The 24,778-nt window shown below is 29.0% G+C and overlaps 1 protein-coding gene across 11 annotated transcripts in view; it reads right to left on the bottom strand.

Moving 5' to 3' along the window:
• The window catches only part of Mp (Multiplexin), a 248,949-nt gene that overhangs the window by 15,711 nt on the left and 208,460 nt on the right, over positions 1-24,778 (bottom strand). For all 11 annotated transcript variants that reach the window (XM_064355813.1, XM_064355825.1, XM_064355811.1 and 8 more), the window contains 3 exons: positions 19,883-20,082; positions 12,697-12,819; positions 4,109-4,123 (listed from right to left, as the gene is read on the bottom strand). In XM_064355813.1, the coding sequence (XP_064211883.1) occupies positions 4,109-4,123; positions 12,697-12,819; positions 19,883-20,082 (338 nt within the window). The remainder of the gene's footprint in view (positions 1-4,108; positions 4,124-12,696; positions 12,820-19,882; positions 20,083-24,778) is intronic.

Raw genomic sequence — 24,778 nt, 5'->3', positions numbered from 1 at the left:
GATACTAAATTTAAAAATATTTATTAGTTATTGTATTAGGGCACGATTACTTAGTGTGAAACATAAAAACATTAAAAAATAATGAAAACTGAAGAAGTTAACAAAATGAGTTTGTATCTCCAGATTTTTAAAAATAGTATGACTTTAGAAATGTTTCCAAGATTTATCCCGTGATCTACACAGTTTTTGAGCACCCAGTATATAAATCTTATGAAAGTTTGGAAAGTACGGAATTAAACACATTTTTAATGATAGCTGCTTAAAATGTGCGTTGAAAGACATAATCCTTACTTTGAAAGAAAAAACACATTTAAAAATAAGTAAAACTGTTGATCGATGTTACGTGGAACAACACTTTAAGCGAATGCTTTTTATCACCGTAATTAGATGCCGAGACTGATCCTAAGTGAAAGGTAATCTCAGATAGCTGGAGAAATGACAGACCTCGATTAAATAAACAAAGCTTTCCGCCGAAAAAAGGAACAGCCACCAACTAGCAAAATTAAACGGGCCAAAGTGGGATTTCATCCGAGAAAGTTGTTTTCTTTTATCGACTCATTATCTGAACTCCAGCTTTATTATTCTCATTTTCGAGCTTTTAGAGAAATAATATTATGAGACAAGGGAAAGTTTTAAACAAAATGGGTTTCGTTTTGTTTACAGTTCGGCAGGTGATAGGAAAAATCTCACGATCTGAGCGAATTTATTTGAGAGAAACAAATGAGGAGTTTTGCTGTGTATCCAACAATGAAAACATGTATTGTTCCGGAATTTACGGAAGTACCTTGGGAAATGTAGCGAAATTATGGTAAAAACGTAAATTACCTAATTGTGTATTTGTATTATTAATTAAATGACTTGAGTTGAAATACAAATAGAACAAAAGGTTGTTAACAGGTTTGTTTTGTTCACTCTGTTTACGGTGGCGATATTTCAACTTTAACCCTTTCGCAGTAGATTAAAGAATAATAGTAAATATTGTTATTTTGCAAATTTATCGCTGGTATTGTTGTTTCAGATATATAGCGTGACCCAGGGATGTGTAATCGGTCTATATTTTTTTGCTATTTAAAATATTGTCATGCCGTTTTCATTATACGATACATCGAACACAAACTAAAAGTATTCTTATTATACACAGAGTGTTGTATACAGGGTGGTGAACCAAAGTTGTATTTTTTTAATAAAGCACCACATATATTTTTGCATAATTAGATTCTACGCAAAAAATTAATAACTTTATATAAACTATGATGGGTCTATCTCTTTTCAGGATTATTCAACTTTCCGTTATAAACAAAACAATTTTTGAAAAATCTCTACGAAGTCGCCATTGAATATTTTCCGACAAATCTGCCACAGAAAAACCACAGATTACCTTGCTGATTTAGCAAATTGTCGACTATTTTACTGGAAACACGCAGATAATGTACAGAGTGCTGCATTTTGGATGTGCAAATAGAGGATCTCCGAAACTAAGAGGTTTAGAGAAAAACGAGTGACACTCTCGGGTCCGTTATTTGAGAAAATAATTTTGGTCAAAATCGCATCCTGCTATCGTCTTTTGTTTTCGACTTATAAGCAAAAGTTCACATTTAAGTGAAAGCTTAAAAAATCATATCTTTTTTATTATAAAAGATACACATTTGAGACATTATAACGTTTTTTTTTACAGAGAATTTAACAATATTATCAGCGATTGTTTTCAACTATTCGTTTAACTGTAATAACATAATTTTTTTTTTTTTAAATAGGAATCATAGGCGGCTGTGATATTTTTGAAGAGCTTTGTGTAATACATTATTTTTAAATAATTAAAAAAAAAACTAATATTTTGTTTTTCATTATAGTAGGCTATGAAAAAATGTTATTATATTAATTATAATTTATTGATTTTTTAAACACTTCAATAACAGAATAATAAATTATTATTAAATCAAATTTTTTCGATTAATAAAAATTATTTGTTTTTAGATTTAAAATGTCAAGCTTACATTGCCATTCTATTTTCTAATTAAAAATGAAATGTCGGAAAAAGAAAAATCTTATTAATTGTATGATTGCTTGTCAATAAATAAATTTAATTTTGTAAAAAAATCTCAATCCAAAAAAAAAACATTATCAACGTCACCTCTTCTTTACTAGATCATAAAAAAGTGTTATGATATGGTAGTGACACATCGTTTTCAATTTTCTGCACATTTTTGATGTAATTAAAATCTGCAACGCTCGTATATTTGTTCAATTGAAAATAACTTTAACATAGCTTATTTTTATAATTTCACATTTTTTACTTCAGTACCGTTCACAAAATTTCTAGATTATTCACACCTTTTATGTGAAATAATTTTGAATGTACAAATTCTTTCAAACACTTTCAATATATTTTTTTATCAAAAGTATATTCAAATTGTATTTATATTGTTTTTCTTTTAGAAAAAAATAAGCTTTTCGAAAATGTCATAGTCAACCATGATTCCTATTTAAAAAATACAACTTTATATTATTACAGTTAAACGAATGTTCGAAAAAAAATCGCTGATAACATTATTAGATTCTCTGTAGAAAAGTGTCTATAATGTCTTTGTTTTAGATGTGTATCTTTTATAATAAGGAAGTTATGAACTTTTTAAGATTTTGCTAAAATGTCAACTTTTGTTTATCAGTCGAAAACAAAAGACGATAGCGAAACGCGGTTTTGACCAAAATTATTTCCTCAAAAAACGGACCAAAGAATGTGTCACTCGTTTTTCTCTAAACCTCATAGTTTTTGAGATGCCCTATTCGGACATCCAAATGCAGCACCCTGTACAGGATGTGTCAAAACGCGAAAGGTTGAATAACTCATTTTTTTCAAATGGAACACCATGTATTTTTTTGCACGTATCGATAGCAGAATTTGCATAAGGTTTCTAATAGTATAGGGCTTGCATAAGAAATTTAAAACGTCTTTCGAGATTTTTCAAAAAAAAAAAATTATTACTACAATAAAATTTGTTATCCTAGTATATGATAAGTCAAAGGGTAATTTATTTTTTGGTATGTACTAATGTGACTAATTACATTAGTAATTGAATTATTACTTTATACATAAATGAATGATACTCATCAAGAATTAATAATAAAATAAATAAAAAAAGATAATTTTAAAAAATATTTCTAATTTGCTATGCAGACCGCATATTGTTAGAAAGCTTATAAAAAATGTTATCGACACGCTTAACAAATACATGGTATTACATTTGAAAAAAATAAGTTATTCAACTTTTTGCGTTTTGACACACCCTGTACATTATTTGCATGTTTCAACTAAATAAAAGTCGACTATTGCTAGAACTATAGGATATTCTGAGTTTTTCTATTGCAAATTTTTCGGAAAATATTCATAGACCATTTCGCAGCGATTTTTCAAAAAATGGTCATTTTTATAACGAAATGTAGAATAATTCCGAAAAGAAAAGAGATAGACTCATAATAGCTTATAAAAAGTTACATTATTTTTTTACGTAGAATCCAATTATGCAAAAATATATAAGGTGTTCCATTTAAAAAATATAACTTTGGTTCACCACCCTGTGTATAATAAAAATAGCTTTAGTTTGTGGACTTATTTAAGTCGATTTATCGGATAATGAAACTGGCATGGCAATATTTCAAGTAACTAAAAAGTTATGCACCCCAGGGTCACCCCGTATTAATATTAATGAAAGGTTTCCAACGATAAAATAGCTTAAATTCTGTCTTGATTAATAAAAGTAAGTTAGAAAAATTGGCTTGGTTTTATTGAACAAGAAACTGGAAATTATTTGTCGAATACCATTTGAAAAAAAATTGAAAAGTTAAAAAATAAGTTGGACGTGTTTGGTCCAATCCAGAGGTGAAAACTGTTGTCATGCAGGAAAACGTTACATTCTCTCAAAAGAAATGAAAAGAAGCCGTTTGAAGGACGTTTCAGTCCACACAATGCCTTAGCTCATTATACCTCGAAATTTGTTGGTGTATTATAAGGATTTATTTCGTAATGAGTCCTTGGTCATCATTTCTCAGAGCTTTAATTCTGACACTCAGCACGTACTTAAATCCTAAATAGAAAATAAAAACAACTTACCATTTTCGGATACCACTGAAACAAAAAGACAGTAATTTAATTAGATACAAAACAATAAACAAGTAGAACAGATTTAAACTTTTTTAATTTGTTAATCTCCAAACTTCGTCGCATTCGCCCGCCCTTCGGTGTGATGTAATCTTTAGCGTTAAAAAGTTGACTTTGTAAAAAGTAAAATTTGTTAAAAATTCCATCAGGTGAACGAGTCACTTGGGAGTAGAATCGATAACAATTTGTATAAAGAAATCTACTAAGTAAACAAATGTGGAGTGCTTTACTAAAATAAAATCCCATCCATATAAATGTAAAATAAATAACAACTAGCCGTTTTTGCCTCTAAAAGTATTAAGTAAAGTGCAAGCAAAGGAAACAGAAATGAGGAAAACAACTGTGGGGGTCATAAATCGCATATTTTTCTCATATGGCTTTATATTAATTTTTTATGTGCCTGTTTCGTGTACCTAACGATAAAAACAAGATGAAAATGTTTTGATATATTACGATTATAATTATAACGTTGTGTATGTGTAGAAATTTAGAAAGGCTAAAAATGTATTTCAACCAGTCGGAGCTTAATGTTTAAAAAATACAGGGTTTGATAAGATTAATATTCCTGGCGTAAAATATAGGGGTAATTCGTTGTTTATCTCAGACCTTTAAATGAATCCACTCGTTCTTTTTGTTGCAATGTGGATAATTTTGTACGTCGAGAGGGATTAAAAGTGCAATTTCACGAATGCGATTTAAGCGAAAACAAGGATTGTGATTGAAATACAGTTAGAGCAAAAATTTATCCAATTGCAGGAGTGTTGCAACCAACCGAACCGGCGAAGGTCTTAATTCTGTTGACAACCAGGTATAATTTTTTTCAACGGATGTAAAAAGAATAGTCGTGGCAAAATTCAATACAATAATTAAATACAACATTTAGGTCCGGTTTATAGAAAGCTTTGTTAAAATTTAATTCGTTGTTAAAAGTTAACAACACGAATGGACCAATCGAATTTGTCCAATTTGGTCATGTGATCAGTTAATTACGCATTTAATTGCAGATTAACTTAATGACGCTTCTATAAACCGATCCTTAGTATAATAAATATGATATCAAATGATTGTAAATAATTGAGATTTCTTGTAATTAATGTGGCGACTAATTGATTAACACAAATTAACACAAAAATTTTATAACCTAGAAAATAGTCTACACATTTTAATCTACATGTGTGTTTAACAAGACATTCCTACATTTAAAAAATACATACGAAAATGATCTTCTAACATCCAACAGAAATTGGCGAACCCCTTGTACAGTTTAAAAAAACACAATAAAATTTGATAGGACATTTATTTTGTTTGTTGTACATTTTGAACTGAATGAATGTTAATTAATACGAATTAAAAAAAAACGAATAATTTAATACCTATTTTTTATATTACATTAAATACTTTTGTTAGGCATGTTCATTAAACAAACATGTTAAATAAATAGTTTTAACGTGGCACCATTGTCAATTCATTCGGAAGAATTTTGGTAAAAGAAATTAGGTCCAGTGTTTATTTATTTTGAAAAAATGTAAAAAAATCCTAGATGAAAATGTAGATACGAAAACTAACAAACAGGGTCAAATTCTGTATTAGATAATAATTTTAGATGTAAATGTGAAGACAAAAAGTGCTTAATTAATACTGCAAATTCTAAATTTTAACAAGAAAGTAACGAAAATGCAAAATAGAGAACAGACAGGAAACAAGAAAAAAAGTGCCAATTTTATTTTTAAACTAAGTCTGAAGGCGAATTTAGAACTTGTTTTAACTTCAAGCCCATTTCAGAAAACTAACAGCCAATCTTCATATAATTATTGTTTCCTTTGACAAATAAGTCTTTTTTCGGTAGAAGCGTCCTTTTTCATTAACATTTTTGTACGAAAAGCTGATTGTGATGAATCTTGAACATGAAAACATAATTAATTTTTAAAAAAAAATTTTTTGGGACAAAAGTACTAAACAAAAACAATTTATGGCCCACAGAGACAATAACCTGCTGCCAATTTTGTCTGCTAAATTTATATAAATTAATAATTTTGTATTTTTACGTCAGCCATTTTAAAAAATTCCGCCATTACAATACTTTTTTTTGCGAACCCTTTTCACACACATTGCGAATCCCCGGGGGTCCGCGAACCACCGGTTGGTTGCTCTAGAACAACCACTTATCTACATAGATTAATGTGTAGAAAGACTGAAAGACTATTAAAAATACAACTATTTGTACTGGGTGTCTGTAAATAATTGTGATATTTTTTTGGCAATAGGTTTGCCAATAAATGATATTTGTTTTTGTATATAAAAATGTAACATTTATATAAAGTCAGATCAAAAATGAAAATGACTAAGGTGACAGAACAAAAGGGTACCCAATTGTTAGGAAATAATAAAAAAAAGAAAAAAGTTAAACGCTTGAAAATGACACAAATAACGCAATTTTCGACTTAATTTAATAGTTTTTTGACCCATGTTAAAGAACTTTTATAAAATAATTCACTGAGAAGTTCAATTTAGTATTTTTTGAAATCTATTTTGGAGAATTGACTTACAAGTTTTTTCATTTTTGAGTTTTTTGAAATAACTATTTCTTTAAAATGGGTCAAAAAATGATTAAATTAAGTGGAAAATGGTGTTACTTTTGCCTTTCTTGGTGATTTTCCCAAGTTATTTGTCCAGAAACGCTAATATTTTGCTAAAGTAAAAAATACATTAAAAAATAAGTAAATTTGTCATTTCAAGCGTAAAACTTAGCTTTACGCCAAGCCTCTCTAAAGCATATAAAAAAAATTACATAATTGGACAGAATTTTTTTGTCTTTTCTGTACTTTTTAACACTTTTTCAGCCAAAAAAGAATGTTTACCGAAATTTTGTCAAGATAAATCGAAAATTGAGTTAAAAATGACAAATTTGCTTATTTTTCGACATATTTTTTAACAAATCTAATAATTCTAATAATTTTAATTCTAATAATTGCGTTTCTGGGTGAATAAAAAATATTACTTGGAATATCCTGTTTTCTCTAGAACAACCACTTATCTACACAGGTTAGTTTGTAGAAAGCTTGTTAATAAAAAAATACAACTACGTATTGGGTGTCGGTGAATAATTATTGTGGTATTTTTTTTATTGTCAATAGGTTTGCAAATGAATGATATTTGTTTTTGTAAATATTTCTATAAAGCCAGATCAAAAATGGAGTTAAAGAGACACATGCGTGAGGTGATCAGAGCAAAGGGCCCCCAATTGATATACAATATTTAAAAAGAAAAAGAAAAAAGTTAAACGCTTGAAAATGACAAACATAACGGAATTTTCGACTTAATTTAATAATTTTTTGACCTATGTTAAAGAACTTTTGTAAAATAATTGACTGAGAAGTTCTCTCAATTTGGTATTTTTTAAATCTATTTTGGAGAATTTTGACGAAATAATTGTTTTACAGGTTTTTTCATTAGGTATTTTTGAGTTTTTTGAGATAACTATTTCTTTAAAATGGGCCGAAAAATGACTATATTAGATCGAAAATGGTGTTATTTTGCCTCTCTTGCTGATTTTCCCAAGTTATTTGCCCAGAAACGCTATTATTTCGCTAAAATTTGTCAAAAATACATCAAAAAATAAGTAAATTTGTCATTTCTGAAAGTAAAAACATATTTTTAAGCGTAAAATTCAGGTTTACGCCAGGCCTCTCTAAAGGGTATCGCAAAATTACAAAAATGAATAGATTTTTTGTGTCTTTTCAGTGCTTTTTAACACTTTTTCAGACAAAAAAGCATGTTTACGGAAATTTTGTCAAAATAAATCGAAAATTGAGTTAAAAATGACAAATTTGCTTATTTTTTGACAATTTTTTTGATAAATCTAATAATTCTAATAATTTTAATTAAAATAATTGCGTTTCTGGGTAAATAAAAAAAATTTACTTGGAATAACCTGTTTTCTCTAGAACGAACAACGATTTATCTACTCAGATTAATTTGTAGAAAGACTATTAATAAAAAAATACAACTACGATTAAGGTGTCGGTGAATAATGATATTTGTTTTTGTATATAAATGTGCGACATTTCTATAAAGCCAGATGAAAAATTAATTAAGAGAGACACATGCCTAAGGTGATCAGAGCAAAAAGGCACCCAATTGATAGAAGATATTAAAAAAAAAAGAAAAAATTAAACGCTTGAAAATGACTAAAATAACGCAATTTTCGACTTAATTTAACAGTTTTTTGACCTATGTTAGAGAACTTTTGCAAAATAATTGACTGAAAAGTGCTCTCAATTTAGTATTTTTTAATCTATTTTGGAAAATTTTGACGAAATAATTGTCTTACAGCTTTTTTCATTAGGTATATTTGAGTTTCTTGAGATAACTATTTCTCTAAAATGGTCCGAAAAATGACCAAATTAGGTCGGAATGATGTTATTTTGACCTTTCTTGGTAATTTTTCCAAGTTATTTGCCCAGAAACGCTATTATATTGCTAGATTTGTCAAAAATACGTCAAAAAATAGATAAATTTATGACTTCTAAGAATTAAAAACATATTTTTAAGTGTAAAACTCAGATTTTACGCCAGGCTTCTCTAAAACTTATCGAAAAATTATTTAATTGGATAGAATTTTATTTTTCCGTTTCAGTACTTTTTAACACATTTTCAGTCAAAAACATGTTTTGTGAAGTTTTGTAAAGATAAATCGAAAATTGTGTCAAAAATAACAAATTTACTTATTTTTCGACATACTTTTGACAAATCTAATAATTGTAATAATTTTAATTCTAACAATTGCGTTTTTGGGTGGAGAAAAAATTTTTACTTGGAATACCCTGCTTTTTCTAGAACAACCACTTATCTACACAGGTTAATTTGTCGAAAGACTATTAATAAGAAAATACAACCACGTATTGGGTGTCGGTGAATAATTATTGTGGTATTTTTTTTTATTGTCAATAGGTTTGCAAATGAATGATCTTTGTTTTTGTAAATATTTCTATAAAGCCAGATCAAAAATGGAGTTAAAGAGACACATGCGTGAGGTGACCAGAGCAAAGGGCCCCCAATTGATATACAATATTTAAAAAGAAAAAGAAAAAAGTTAAACGCTTGAAAATGACAAACATAACGGAATTTTCGACTTAATTTAATAATTTTTTGACCTATGTTAAAGAACTTTTCTAAAATAATTGACTGAGAAGTTCTCTCAATTTGGTATTTTTTAAATCTATTTTGGAGAATTTTGACGAAATAATTGTTTTACAGGTTTTTTCATTAGGTATTTTTGAGTTTTTTGAGATAACTATTTCTTTAAAATGGGCCGAAAAATGACTATATTAGATCGAAAATGGTGTTGTTTTTGCCTCTCTTGCTGATTTTCCCAAGTTATTTGCCCAGAAACGCTATTATTTCGCTAAAATTTGTCAAAAATACATCAAAAAATAAGTAAATTTGTCATTTCTGAAAGTAAAAACATATTTTTAAGCGTAAAATTCAGGTTTACGCCAGGCCTCTCTAAAGGGTATCGCAAAATTACAAAAATGAATAGATTTTTTGTGTCTTTTCAGTGCTTTTTAACACTTTTTCAGCCAAAAAAGCATGTTTACGGAAATTTTGTCAAAATAAATCGAAAATTGAGTTAAAAATGACAAATTTGCTTATTTTTTGACAAATTTTTTGATAAATCTAATAATTCTAATAATTTTAATTAAAATAATTGCGTTTCTGGGTAAATAAAAAAAATTTACTTGGAATAACCTGTTTTCTCTAGAACGAACAACGATTTATCTACTCAGATTAATTTGTAGAAAGACTATTAATAAAAAAATACAACTACGATTAAGGTGTCGGTGAATAATGATATTTGTTTTTGTATATAAATGTGCGACATTTCTATAAAGCCAGATGAAAAATTAATTAAGAAAGACACATGCCTAAGGTGATCAGAGCAAAAAGGCACCCAATTGATAGAAGATATTAAAAAAAAAGAAAAAATTAAACGCTTGAAAATGACTAAAATAACGCAATTTTCGACTTAATTTAACAGTTTTTTGACCTATGTTAGAGAACTTTTGCAAAATAATTGACTGAAAAGTGCTCTCAATTTAGTATTTTTTAATCTATTTTGGAAAATTTTGACGAAATAATTGTCTTACAGCTTTTTTCATTAGGTATTATTGAGTTTCTTGAGATAACTATTTCTCTAAAATGGTCCGAAAAATGACCAAATTAGGTCGGAATGATGTTATTTTGACCTTTCTTGGTAATTTTTCCAAGTTATTTGCCCAGAAACGCTATTATATTGCTAGATTTGTCAAAAATACGTCAAAAAATAGATAAATTTATGACTTCTAAGAATTAAAAACATATTTTTAAGTGTACAACTCAGGTTTTACGCCAAGCTTCTCTAAAACTTATCGAAAAATCATTTAATTGGATAGAATTTTATTTTTCCGTTTCAGTACTTTTTAACACATTTTCAGTCAAAAACATGTTTTGTGAAGTTTTGTAAAGATAAATCGAAAATTGTGTTAAAAATAACAAATTTACTTATTTTTCGACACACTTTTGACAAATCTAATAATTCTAATAATTTTAATTCTAACAATTGCGTTTTTGGGTGGAGAAAAAATTTTTACTTGGAATACCCTGCTTTTTCTAGAACAACCACTTATCTACACAGGTTAATTTGTCGAAAGACTATTAATAAGAAAATACAACCACGTATTGGGTGTCGGTAAATCATTGTGGTATTTTCTTATTGGCAATAGGTTTGCCAATGAGTTATATATGTTTTTGTATATAAAAATGTGATATTTGTATAAAGTCAGATCAAGAATAAAGTGAGAGAGACACATGTCTAAAGTGATCAGAGCAATTGAAAGAAAATATTAAATAAGAAAAAGAAAAAAGTTAAACGCTTGAAAATGACAAAAATAACGCACTTTTCGACTTAGTGTAATAGTTTTTTGAGGTATGTTAACGAACTTTTATAAAATAATTGACCAAAAGTTTCTCTCAGATTAGATTTTTTTGATCTATTTTGGAGAATTTTGAGTTTTTTTTAGATAATTATTTCTGTAAAATGGACCAAAAAATGACTTAATTAGGTCGAAAATGGTGTTATTTTTGCCTTTCTTGGTGATTTTCCTAAGCTATTTTCCCAGAAACGCTATTATTTTGCTAAATTAAAAAATACGTCAAAAAATAAGTAAATTTGTTATTTCCTAGAAGTAAAACCAGGTTTTACCTACAGGTGTTTCGCCAAGCCTTTCTAAAGCCAATCGAAAAATTACATAATTGGAGAGATTTTTTTTTGCCTTTTCAGTACTTTTTAACACTTTTTTAGCCAAAAAAGCATGTTTACCGAACTTGTGTCTAGATAAATTGAAAATTGTGCTAAAAATAACAAATTTACTTATTTTTCGACATATTTTTGTGAAATCTAATAATTCTAATAATTGCGTTTTTGGGTGAATAACGTGGGAAAATCCCCAGAAGGTGCAAAAACATTTGGCATTTTTGACCTAATTTAATAATTTTTTGGTCAATTTTTGGGAAATTTATTATATGCCTAAACACTTAAAAAAGAAAAAAAATTCGCTATTTTGAACCTAAATGCCTGAATTTTCGGCAAATTTTGCAAAGTTTCTATTGCTTTTTAAAAAGGTAAAAAAGACCCCTAAATAAAATAAAAATTAAATAAAACTGATGTCAGTTTTGATTCACCAATTCAGTAATATTAAAAATTTTCAGCAAAATTGTGATATGTTAGCTCAAACTGATTTTGTTTGAGAAAAAAACACTAATTTCTGGCATTTATCACTGATGAAGTAATGACTTAAAAAATGGCACTATAGTTCCCTGCCAAGAAATGAAAAATTGTTTGTCAAACAACTATTTTTAAACATTTTATTTAAATTAAAACAATTAAAGGTCAAATCGGCATATCATGCAAAATTACATCTAAATCCGGTTCTGTATTTGTAGGTCATAGGTGCTCAATCATGGTTTCAAATTTGTTGCTAACCTGAACAGAAAAATAAAAATCTTTTAAATCTTATGTTATTAAAGTTGCCAACTTAATTTAAAAATTACTTTGGTTAGAAGTTTTTCTAGTTCAATTTGATTTAAAAATTAAGAGCTTACAAGCAATCGAGAGATTTGCAGAAAGCAATTTCTATGAGTTACAATTTCAGGATTGCGATTGATTTCGTTTCAAGACAAATCCGTCGGTGATTCTTCGATCACTGTCGCTTTTTATTTCGACGACACTTTAGCATCTCAAGCTAGTTGAGCCTTGTATGATACTCCTAAATGGATTCTCCATGTTTAAAGCAATTAGTCGTACATCAAATCATTGATTATTAATAGGATTTTGGCTTAAATTATGCATTTGTGGTGAATAAATTTTTAAATACATAGTTACGACCAAATTTATGATTTTTTAAGAATTTACAAAGAGAATAAATCCGTGTTACGGCCAGATAAATGTTGAATGCAAGTCTGTGTCGAAGTCAGATTGCAAAGAAAACACCAAGAATACTCACATTGGGAACATCAGCTGGTTTCGATATGTGATTAATGAGATTACTGGCTTCGAAAGGCGGCCTCAGTTGTGGGCTGGTTGTGGTGGGTGGCGAGGGGGTGGTCACAGGCAGAACAGATCCCAGCTGAAAATAAAAATTAAAATTGGAACCAAATTTAATAATTTTCATGTAAACTTTCTACTATTTAAAAAAATTAATTAGTGCATTATAATCTAATGTAAAAATAAAGTTTTTCCAGAATAAATTTTTTCCAAATATTGTTGAGTTTTTGACGAAATTCAGATTCTCCCAAAAATTGAGTTCTCAGTCTAAACACCAGCGATTTTTTGGGTACCTCTTTACGAATTTTAACGAAAAGCAAAAATAATTTCATTTTAGGTTCAAGTTCGGCGACTTTTTACGATATTTGTGAAATAATTGCGTTTCTGACAAACACTAGCGCAAAAGTCAGAAAATTTTAATACTTTTGAATCGAATATCGTGAATTTTCAGCTCGGTTGTGCAACATAATTCGCGCGAAGACAGAGTTTTCATCTCAACAGTCTGCTTAACCGCTCAAAAAATTTGAAAATCCCTTCATTTTTGTTACAATTCTTCATTTTTTGGTCACTTTTTAATGAAAACTTTCGAAATAATTAGATTGTAGATTAAAAACTTGCCCAAGAAAAAAATATCAGTATTTTGAACTTGGTTCGGCAATTTTTAGCGTTATTTTTGAAAATATTTTGCGAATTTGCGTTTTTGAATGAATGCAAAATTATATACCATATAAGTTTTATTTTAATCTCAATATAAGTTTTTATCTCAATATAAGTGCTTATACAGGCTGCTCAAAAACTGGCGCACCAACTCAATGGTACGTTATTGAGAAGCAAGTGCAGATTACGGAAAAATGTTGAAAAAGTTCCAAAAGTCATATTTTAAAAAATCTGAAGCTACAAACTTGTTGTGTTAACTTCTTTAGTTTTCATTATTTTTTTATGTTTTTATGTTTCATACCAGGTAATCGTTCCGTAACAAAACGATGAATAATTATTTTTAAATTTACTATCAGATTTTAGCAGTTTTTTTAATTTAAAAAAATTAAAATTCATCCAACAAATCACAATGTGTAGATGTGCCAACACTGGGAATTATTTCCTAGGAAACCGTTTCAAAAATAATTTATTTTTGTTGTTGTTCAAGTTCTATTCGGAAATAAAATTAACTAGACGCCCTCTGGTGATGACTTTTGAACTATGTCGAAAACAGTGAAGAAATTTTCGTAATGCCACATTGTGCCACATTTAACTGACATTTAATGAATTGTTCAACAATTTTGCGTGTATAGTGTTAATTACTTACAATAGAAAGAATTACTTTAAAAGTACGTGGTGGTAAATACTAGCGTTGACTTTGGTTCTGTAGTTTTTCATGGTATAATGTGTTTATTGTTGGAACTTGAAAGTGGATAAAAAGTGAAAAATATTTAAATTTTGATTACAAAGTGTTATCAAACAGTTGTCTAATTAAAGATTATAAGTAATGGATCACAGCGAACACAAAGTTTGGCTCAAGAAACCAATAAATTAGTGAAGTGTTATGAATTTTAGGTTAGAATTTTCCACTGAAAAAATCATGAAATGCTGCGGTAAATCTGCAAAACTACAATAAAGATTAACAACTGCTGATACATTTAAACGTAAATTATGCCAAAAGGTAGGTTTTTCAATGTCTTTGTAAAAATTTCCCAATAAAGAAAGTGAACCAAATAGTCATTCGTTATTCGTGTTTTCCTCGTCATCTCTCATTTGTCAACATAAGTTTCTTGCATCAAAGATGCAATAATCATTCCGCATAGGCAATGTAATAATTGTGAAGCCCCAAAATTCGTACAACGCTCAAAATATCCGAATAAACATTTTCCCGCCATTTATGGTTACTGTTTTCGACCTAGCTCAGTGGCGCCCCCAACGGTAATTTTACTTCCGAATTGCGATCACGACTGTTAGACAACGTTGCCACATATCATTTAACTAAAATCCGTTATTTATCAATAACTTTAATACAAAGAATTTTTTTACTATTTTTACCTTTATATGTAACCAGTTCTCTACCACACACCATTGAGTTGATGCGCCAGCTTTCGAGCACGCTGTATATAAATATATAAGTGCTCGAAAAACTCAAAAGACACCCGTTTCCGATCCAAACCTGAGATTTTTTGGCCTTTTTATGACAAAATTTTGCGAAATAACTGGATTTGTAGCTCAAATATAAGCATAAACGTTAAAAAAAAACGCAAAAATTACACATCTAGACTCAGTTCGGTGTTTTGTATCTTTTTTTGGCGAATTTTCGCAAAATACTCGTATTTCTGTATGGAAAAAATTAATTAATTGTAAGCTTCAAAATAATTTTCAGCTTGGCTCCGTAACACTTTGCAAAAAACAAAGCTTTTTTTCAAAACATGCTTAGGCGCTTGTTAAAGACTGAAACCATCCCATTTTCGATTAACGTCAACAATTTTTAGGGCAATTTGCGACACACTTTTGCGAAACAATAGCGTTTATAAAAAAAGATATAATTAAACGTAAAATTTATTTTGAATTAAATTTAGAAAATTTTTAATATGATTTAAGAACATTTTGCAAAAGGACTAAGTTTTCATTTCAGCAACGTTCTTAAGCGCTCGAAAAAGACACATTCCAAATTTAAATCAGCTATGTTTGGACAGTTATTTACTAAATCGTCCCAAATTATTGGGTTTCTAAATCAAAAATACACATAAACACTTAAAAACGCGAAAGTAACAAATTTAAACTCTTTCCTGCAATTTTTAAAGCACTTATTTGTGAGGAACTTTCGCGTTTCTGCATGAAAAAATACAACGGAAAAATAATTTAGTTTTGGGTTTAGTGAATTTTCAGCTTGATTTAGTAACATTTTGCAAAAATAACAGACTTTTTATCTCAAAAACGTCCCTAAGCGTTCGAAAAAGGCAAAAAATTTTTACGTTTTTTTTATCCAAGTCAATGATCTTTGAGCAATTTGTGATAAATCTTCACAAAATATACGTTTGAAAAATGCACAAAAACAAGATTTTAGACTAAATTTGAAGATGTTCTTGGTTTATTTATGACGAAATTGTGTGTGTCTAAATAAAAAAATTAAATAGTCGCTATAATGACACAATAATTTCGTTTTGGATCGATTTATTGAATTTAGTTTTTGGTTTTGCAACATTTCGAAAAAAACTGAATTTTTATCTCAAAAACGTGCTTCAGCGTTCAAAAAAAGTAAAACTTACCCCACTTTCGATCCAAATCAACAATTTTTTTGGACCATTTTTGACTACATATTAAAAATATTTGAATTTGAACAATATATACTTATAAACGCACTGGCAAGGCAAAAATTAAACTTTGGAAACCCAGTTCGCTGATTTTTAGGTAAGAAATTTAGTAAATTTTGAGATGGATTTAGCAACTTTACACGAAAGAACAGTTTTTTTTAAAGGGTTCGAAAAAGAAAAGAGTCCATTTTCGATTAAGTCAACAATTTTTAGACATTTTAGACAAAAGTTTTTAAAACATAAACTCCAAAAACGCACAGAAAACACGAATCTATGTTCAATAAATCGAAGTTTTGGTTTATTTTTGACGAAATTGTGCAAATTAATTGCGTGTCTGAAAAAAAAAAACACAAAAGCGGCAAAATAATTACAATTTGGATCAAATTTAGTAAATGTTTAGCTTGGTTTTAAAACATTATTTCGTAAAGGAACTGAGTTGTTTTTTCAAAAAACGTGCTTAATGTAAAAAAAATGTAAAAATAATTTTCCATCTAAATCAACGGGTCTTATATGGCTTACTTTTAACCAAAGTTTAGGAAAAATTTGGGTTTTCGAACTGAAAAATTCAGTTCGGTGACTTTTAAGTTCAAAATTTGTCAATTAGACGCAGTAAAATAATTTCTTTATAGTGAATTTTTAGCACAAGTTTGCAAATTTTCGCAAAAAAAAACGAGTTTTTTTCCTCAAAAAAGTGCATTTGCGCTTAAATAAAGAAATAATCATCCCATCTTCAATGCGATTTAGCGACTTTTGCAGAATTTCTGACGAAAATTTGGGTTTCTAGATCAAAAGAGTCAATAAACGCTCGAGAAATAAAAAATTACACCACTTAGAATAAAGTTTGGCAAGTTTTAACTTATTTTTGACAAATTTTCGTAAATAGTTGCTTTTCTAAATGAATATAAAAAGTGCGTTTATAAACCTTTAGCGAATGGAGTGAATTTTTATCTCAAAAACGTGCTCGAACGGTTGAAAATGCAAAAATTGATTACTTTTTTTTACGAAATTTCAATAAACAATTTATAGGGATTTTGTTCAAATCAGCATTATTTGATAAAGTTAAGTATCATTTGCACCATTTGACAATGTTCTACGCAATTGTGCGGAAATTATTAGGTTTCTACATCAAAAAGATGCATAAAAGCTTAAAAAACTCAAAAATAACATACTAAATAATCTTCTGATTCGATTTTGTCAACTACTTAATTTGAATTTGAATTTAGTGAATTTTCCGTTTGTTTTTGAAAAAAATGAGTTTCTATTTAAAAACGTGCGTAAGTTATCGAAAAAAGCATGATCTAAGTCAGCGGTTTTTGGTCAATTTTTGCAAAATAAATGCTCGTACAATGCACTGAAAACACGATCTTATATCTAATTTGGTGATTTTTTTTGGCATATTTTTGACGAAATTGAGCGGATTAATTGTATGTATAAATGCAAAAATACAATTAGTCTCAAAACCGGTAAAATAATTTTGTTTTGGATCAAATTTAGAAAATGTGTAGCTTGATTTTGTAACACTTCGTAAAAGGACAGAGTTTTTAATTCAAAAAACGTAAAAAACGCTCAAAAAAGACAAAACTCATCTCATTTTCGGTTCAAATCAGCGATTTTTTGACGAAATTTTCCGAAAGGTTTGGGATTCTTATAAAAGCTAAAAAATGTGTATGAACGCTCGAGAAACGAAAAATATTACTATCATGAAAATAATTTCGTTAGAGACCACATTTTGTAATTTTTCAACTCCGTTTGGCGAAAGGAGTTATTTTTTTTTCTTTCTTAAAACGTGCTTAAACAGTCTAAGAAAAAAATTGGTTACTTTTTAACGCAATTTCGATAAACATTCGCTAGAAAAATGTGAAATTATGTTTTTTTAATAATAATAATAATTTATTTTTATATCAGTGACATATGTGCATTAATGTGTGATACAAGTCAAAAAGTATACAAATTTGAATTACAAAAATATATTGATACCAAAGTCAAATATAGTTCCGCATTGACTAATTTTTGTTTAACTATTTTTTTGAAAAAATTTAGTTGTTTAATATGACTGGGAATGCTATTGTAAAATTTCAAACATTGGTAAGTACAGCTTCGCTTCAAAAACACAGCTTTGTGATAAGAATAATTAAAAATTTTATTTCGTCTAATATCATGTGGATGGTCTATTAAATGAGTATTAAAGTATGACTGGTATTTATGGATAAAACAAAGACATTCATATATATAAAGACTTGGTACAGTAAGAATACCAAGTTGATTAAAAACATTCCGGCACGTTTCTCTTGATCTTTTACTTGTTATCGCCCTAACAGCCCTTTTTTGTAAAATGAAAATATCTTCTGTTTTTGCTTTACCCCAAAAAATGATTCCATATTTAATAATTGAATAAAAGTAGGTTAACATCCAGCAATGTCTCTTGATTTAAAAGTTTTTTTAGCTCTTTTAATAAGTAACAACAAGAAGCTAATTTCGCACTAATTTTATTTATGTGGGTTTTCCAATTTAGGTTTCTGTCAATTAATAATCCTAGGAAGGCGGTATCAGGTATTAAGGGGACAGCTATATTTCAGGATAATTATTTTTATTGAGAGGATGTTGAAATAATATACAGTTAGTTTTTTCCAAATTTAATTTTAGTGAGTTGTTTTGACTCCATGATTGAATGTCTATAAAATTGCTCTGTAAGAATATCAGTAAGATTATTGCCTGTAATCAGTAAACTCGTATCATCGACATAATTAATAATATTGACAAAGCGATTATCAAACATGTGCAACATGTCGTTAATGTAAATAAGGAATAAGAGTGATCCAAGTATGCTGCCCTGTGGAACACCTGATTTAATTTGTAGACCAGATGAAACAAATTTTATATGGTCCTTTATAATGATGACTTTCTGAATGTTTCCTTTGGCAATGTTATCATATATTTCGGAAACATACTTAAAAACAGCAGTAGATGTAGAGTGCCTTGCTCTGAAACCATGCTGCTGTTTTGAAAAAAACTTATTTGCATCTAGAAAAGAAATTACTTTTTTATAGAAAACCTTTTCAATAACTTTTGAAAAACTTGATAATATACTAATTGGTCCATAGTCATTATTAGGGAGTCACCTTTTTTAAAAACGGGTTTAATCAATGACATTTTTAATTTAAATGGGAAGATCCCTTTCATTAAAGCCTCATTTATCAAATATGTAAGTGGAGTTATTATAAACGGATATATTTTCTTTACCAATACATTTGATATGTTGTCAGCACCAACTGTATATTTACTTTTTAAGTTAAGAATTATGGATACCACTTCTTGCTCTGTAACTTGTAGAATTAGAATAGAATTTAGAACCGTGTTGTTGTTGTGTGATCTGCTAGTTTTGCTGCTATTAGTATTACTATGTATTTCATCACTTACAGAATTAAAATATTTATTAAATTCTGTTGCTATTGCTTTAGGACTTTCTATTATGTTATTGGACGACTAAATTTTCTTAATATTGTCATGATTTAAATTTTTGCTGTGTGAATTAACGATTTTCCAACTGGTTTTTGTTTTATTTCAGATTTTTTTATTAGATTGTCATAGTACTTCTTTTTTTTCAAGTATCATTTGTGAATACAATTGTTTGTAATGTTTGTATTGATTTCGACAATTTGGATTAATAGAACATATTTCTGCTAAAAATGTTACTGTCCTTTTCAGTTCATAAAACTCCTCGTCTTTCCAGTCGTTATTAAATCCAAAATTCAAATTAGCATTATTTGAGAAAGTCTAATTTGGGCCATTTGGCACACTTTTTATTCACCCTGCAGAGTCAAGGACAGCTTTGTAAATTATTATTGAACTTACCGCAATGTATTGCCAGCCGTTATTAACTCGCACAAGAAGCGCTTCTTCTTCAATAACATAGGCCAAAGTTCCCACGGGACTGACGGACGACATCTTTATCATGGCGTCATGGTCCTGGAAAGTTACAGCTCCGGGCACAATGCGAGCCGCAACTTCTTGCTCAGAAACCGTGAATATAGGTGGACTTGCTGTGGATCTGCCTAAAAGGGATTGCAAATAATGAACACTATTTTCAACAGTCTGCCACACATGTTATACAATCAAACTTTAATCACTAGTAACTTAATAATAAGCGTCTGGGTTGCGCTCAGATACGGTGGACTGGCCCAAGAATGTGGCCATTGAAAGGCATTGGGTTAAGTCGAGAGTGTGAACCAAAACTATTTGGAATATAATGTAACTTTCAAGGCGGTTTCATCCTTAAAGCAAGAAAAAAATCGAAATATCTAAGAGAACATAAATTAACTTAGCGAAACAAATTCATATGAATAGATCATGTCATAAAGTTTCAGGGAGGCCTGAATGAAGGAACAAAAACTCAAATATCACTAGTTTACAAAAAAATTGCTTTTACAAAAAGATAATTTATACTAATTTTGTTTTCTGCTTTACTCGTTGACAACTTAAATATAGGTATACCACATTTGTTTACCATGTCTAGTTTTTTTAATACAGGTAACCCAGGGGTGCGAAATCGATCTACAACATTTTTGTTAATTAAAATAGTACCATTACGTTTTCATTATCCGATAGATTGACTTAAAGTCCACAAACTAAAAATATTTTTATTATACCAAAGTTATACAGGGTGTCTCAAAATTGACGCCCGTGCGTAAAGAATGTGACTCCGTAGGTTAATACAAATCGAAAGTTAAGAGTAAAAAATTTTCCAATTGTCTTTAGTTTTCGAGTTGTTGATAAAAATGTAAATAATAAGCTTTATGCCGTCTTTCCAATTATTTGTGGAACATAATTCATTAGTTCATGCTAGCGATGTTAAAATTCTTTGAATCACTCGGTCTAGTGACCTTTCCTTTTTGTATGTTTAAAATGATACGATATTACTACATAATTACATCGAGATTTTGTCGATTGTTAAAAGCTCGGTAATAAGTTAGATGTGTGGATGATGGCAATGCCGCTACAGAGGCTAGGGCATATGCGGAGAAGTTTCTAAATCGCATTGTAGCGTATTTTGTGATGACAAATTTGATAAATTCGCTTTTAATAAAATTTAATGTTTAAATTTTAAATTTTAGTTTCGTATCAATAACTCGATAATGAAGGGCAATCGGACAATTTTCCACTCTTAACTTTCGATTTGTTTTAGACTTCTGAAGCAAACCCTAAAAGCACGGGCATCAATTTTGAGACATCCTGTGTATTTTTAAATATAACACCCGATATATTTTTGCATAATTAGATTTTACGCAAAAAATAATGTAACTTTTATATAAACTATAATGGGTTTATCTCTTTTTGTCTCGGAAATATTCAACTTTTTGTTATAAAAAAACAACATTTGAAAAATCACTGCAAAGTCGTTTATAAATGTTTTTCGATAAATTTGCAACAGAAAAACTTAGAATACCTTGGAGTTTTAGCAAATAGTCGATTTTTAGTTAAAGCACGCAGATAATATACAGGGAGTGCCAAAACGCAAAAAAATAAAAAACCCATTTTTTTTCAAATGGAACACCATGATTTTTTTTATATACCGATAGCATTTTTGATAAATTTTCTAATGATATGGGGTTTGAGATTTTTCAATAAAAATATTTTTTATTACAAGAAAATTTGCTTGCCTAGAATCTGATAGTCACATGGTAATTAGTTTTTTTATATGTAATAATGTGACTAATTACATTAGTAATTTCACTCACCAAGAATTATTAATAAAATAAATAAAAAATTATTTTTTTGCTATACGAACCGCATATCATTAGAAATTCTATAAAAAATTACATGGTGTTTCATTAAAAAAATTGTTCTCAACTTTTTGTGTTTTGACACACTCTGTACATTATTTCTGTGTTTCAACTAAAAGTCGGCTATTTACTAGAACTACATCGTGTTTTAAATTTTCTTGTTGCTAATTTGTCGGAAAATATTCATTGGCGACTTCGCAGAAGTTTTCAAAAATTGGTCTTTTTTAACGAAAAGTTGAATAATTCCGAAACGAAAAGAGATAGACCCACAATAGTTTATATGGGGTTACATTATTTTTTATGCAGAATTATGGAAAAATATACAAGGTGTCTTAGCTAAGACTTTTGAGCTTAATATCTCCGTTATTTGTCAACGGATTGTTCTGAAATTTAGAATGCACATATTTTAGAAGGTGGTCTTTCAATTAGGGGCAAAAAATAACCTCAAGTTAAAAAATGAAATTTTAAAACACATTTCTTTTATTTAAAATTAAGCCAAATTACCGTTGGATCATTAAACCCCGAAAAATAAACAACCACAAAAAAAAATCTACCAAATCCCTCGGCAGATCCAAGAAAAAAATTAAATTTTGTTGTTAAAAACCTAATCAAAATTTTGATAGTAATTTAGGCAGTTACCTTTTGAAACAATTGATAAAGCATTTCTATGCGGCATTTTGTGTACCACTAAAAAAACTGTCAAAAGTGTGCGCGCTGTCAGAAAAGTCAAATTGTTTTAATTTGGTGAAATTACTTTAAAAACCAACAACAGTGACTGAAATTTTTGTGTTGTTGAAAAAGGAATCAATATTCGCCTATGGAAAGTGGCGTTGGACTTTTTGTGAAATGTTATTTATGAAATTTAAAGTTTAAAGAATCGTCAATAATTTGAAGACACAGGAAGCGTGCCTGAACTAAATTGAGTGAGGGCAAAACCCGTCACTAGAGACGAAGCAATAGTTGGAGCTGTAATTCAAGCTTTTGAAGAGAATCCAATCAGCAGTGTACGAAACATTTCCAAAGTCCTGAATGTTCAAGTGTCTAGAATTTTTCAGTTGTTGTTCTGTCTTTTAGTCCTTTTTGAAAGAATTAAAGCATCCAGTACCAAAAGTAAGTCAAAAATATTGTTTTTTAACTTTGTATGGCTGAGAGATAATTGTGAAATGTCCCTTGCGTGACAGCTACGTTTCTGCGAGTAGGGTTGACCAAAATTCAATGGTAGTGCTCATTTGTCTCATAGAGATATACGCTTTTGCATCTGTACCCACGTTTAACAGTTTGTTTCGCACTTTTCTCGCGAAACAGATGTCTTCCACGAACGAGTTTTTTCTGACACCATTTTTCACTGACGATCAATGTTTTAATATAAGTCTTAAAAGGCTTAACATTTTAAAAAAGCATGTAAAAATTACGATTTTAAGACATGAGTTGTTGCATTAATTGGATTTTAATCTTTATGTTCTAAAATATCTGCATTTTAAATTTCATAAAAATCCGTTGACAAATATCTGAGATATCAGGCTCGAAAGTCTTAGCTGAGACAGCCTGTATAAGGTGTTCCATTTAAAAAATATAACTTTGGTTCACCACCCTGTGTATAATAAAAATATGTTTAGTTTGAGGACTTCGATATATCGTTTAATGAAAACGGCATAGCAATATTTTAAATTGCAAAAAGTTATAGACCGATATTATTACACACCCCTGGGTCACCCTGTATGTTCACTAAAAGTTTTGAAAATTTGTTTCTGGTATTTAGTTTAGCATTCGTTGTTTCTGTGATAAAATAATTGTTAAACATCTTATTTGTGTTAAAATATTATCAACTGAATGTAGATTAAGCCCAAATAACTTTTATTTTGTTTGTGGTAAAATCATCCTAATAAAAACCTGGGAAACTTTTCATTAAGGATTTAAAGTCTTATTAAAAAAGGTATAGCAAGGTTTTGGGATAAAAATACCTTAGCCGATTACTGCTGGTTACAATAAAAGTAACTGATACTAATCCGTGCAAAAAAAAACAATCTGTGCTATTTTTGATTTTTCAAAAGTTTTGTATCAATCTTTTTGTGACGGCTTTAACATTCGTTATTGACGTGATTAACAAATTGCTAAATAATTTATTTGCTTTAAAATATCATCAGGTGATTGTAAATTAAGCCCAAACAACTTTTTCTATGTTTGTGTTTAAATTATTCTAAGAAAACCTGGGAAGCTTAAGCGATGAACATGGTGAATGTTTCCATCAAAATTTAAAGTTTTATGAAGAGAAGTATTAACCTTTTGGGGATAAATATGTTATTCCTTAACTACTAGTCTACATTAAGATAAACTGACCCTGATAGTATAAAAGAATAAGCAGTCTGCAATATTTTTGATGTTGCAAAAATTGTCAAATGCTCATAGTTTATAATGAATATTTAAAAAACTAGACGTCCTAATGTTTTTCGACTTCTAAATTATTCTACAGATACGCATTGGTGTCATCTATTGGTAAAAAACGTTGTAAACAAGTGTTAATTTTATGTTCTACAAATAAATAAAATTAAATATTAGCGGGTAGCATATCTGAAACGCTTTGTGACAGCGCTTACAGTTTTTATACCACTTTATAACTTTTTAATAAAAGTTTCATAAGATGTGCAAACTTTTTCGAAAAACAGCACTCGCTTTATTGAAACATCTTGTATGTCTACTAATTAGGAGGCTAATTAGCTTCACTATTTGTACGTATTCCCATATTTGTGGAATTATTAGTGGTAATAAACATTATATGAGAAATAAAAGAGAAGCATTAAATGTGTCTACTAATAATTATGTGACTATTTCACATCAAAAGCTGCATGAATTGCATTGATCTGGCAACAGTAACATAATTTATATCATATTCGGATCGACACTGCAAGAGACAGATAAATATTGGTCGTTTCTGTACAATTTAAAACAGAATAAACAAGCACTGGTCAAA

The sequence above is a fragment of the Tribolium castaneum genome, chromosome 1, assembly GCF_031307605.1.
Source record: "Tribolium castaneum strain GA2 chromosome 1, icTriCast1.1, whole genome shotgun sequence".
Taxonomy (NCBI): Eukaryota; Metazoa; Arthropoda; class Insecta; order Coleoptera; family Tenebrionidae; genus Tribolium; species Tribolium castaneum.
The sequence above is the reverse complement of the archived record's forward strand: the minus strand, read 5'-3'. Positions and strand labels throughout refer to the sequence as shown.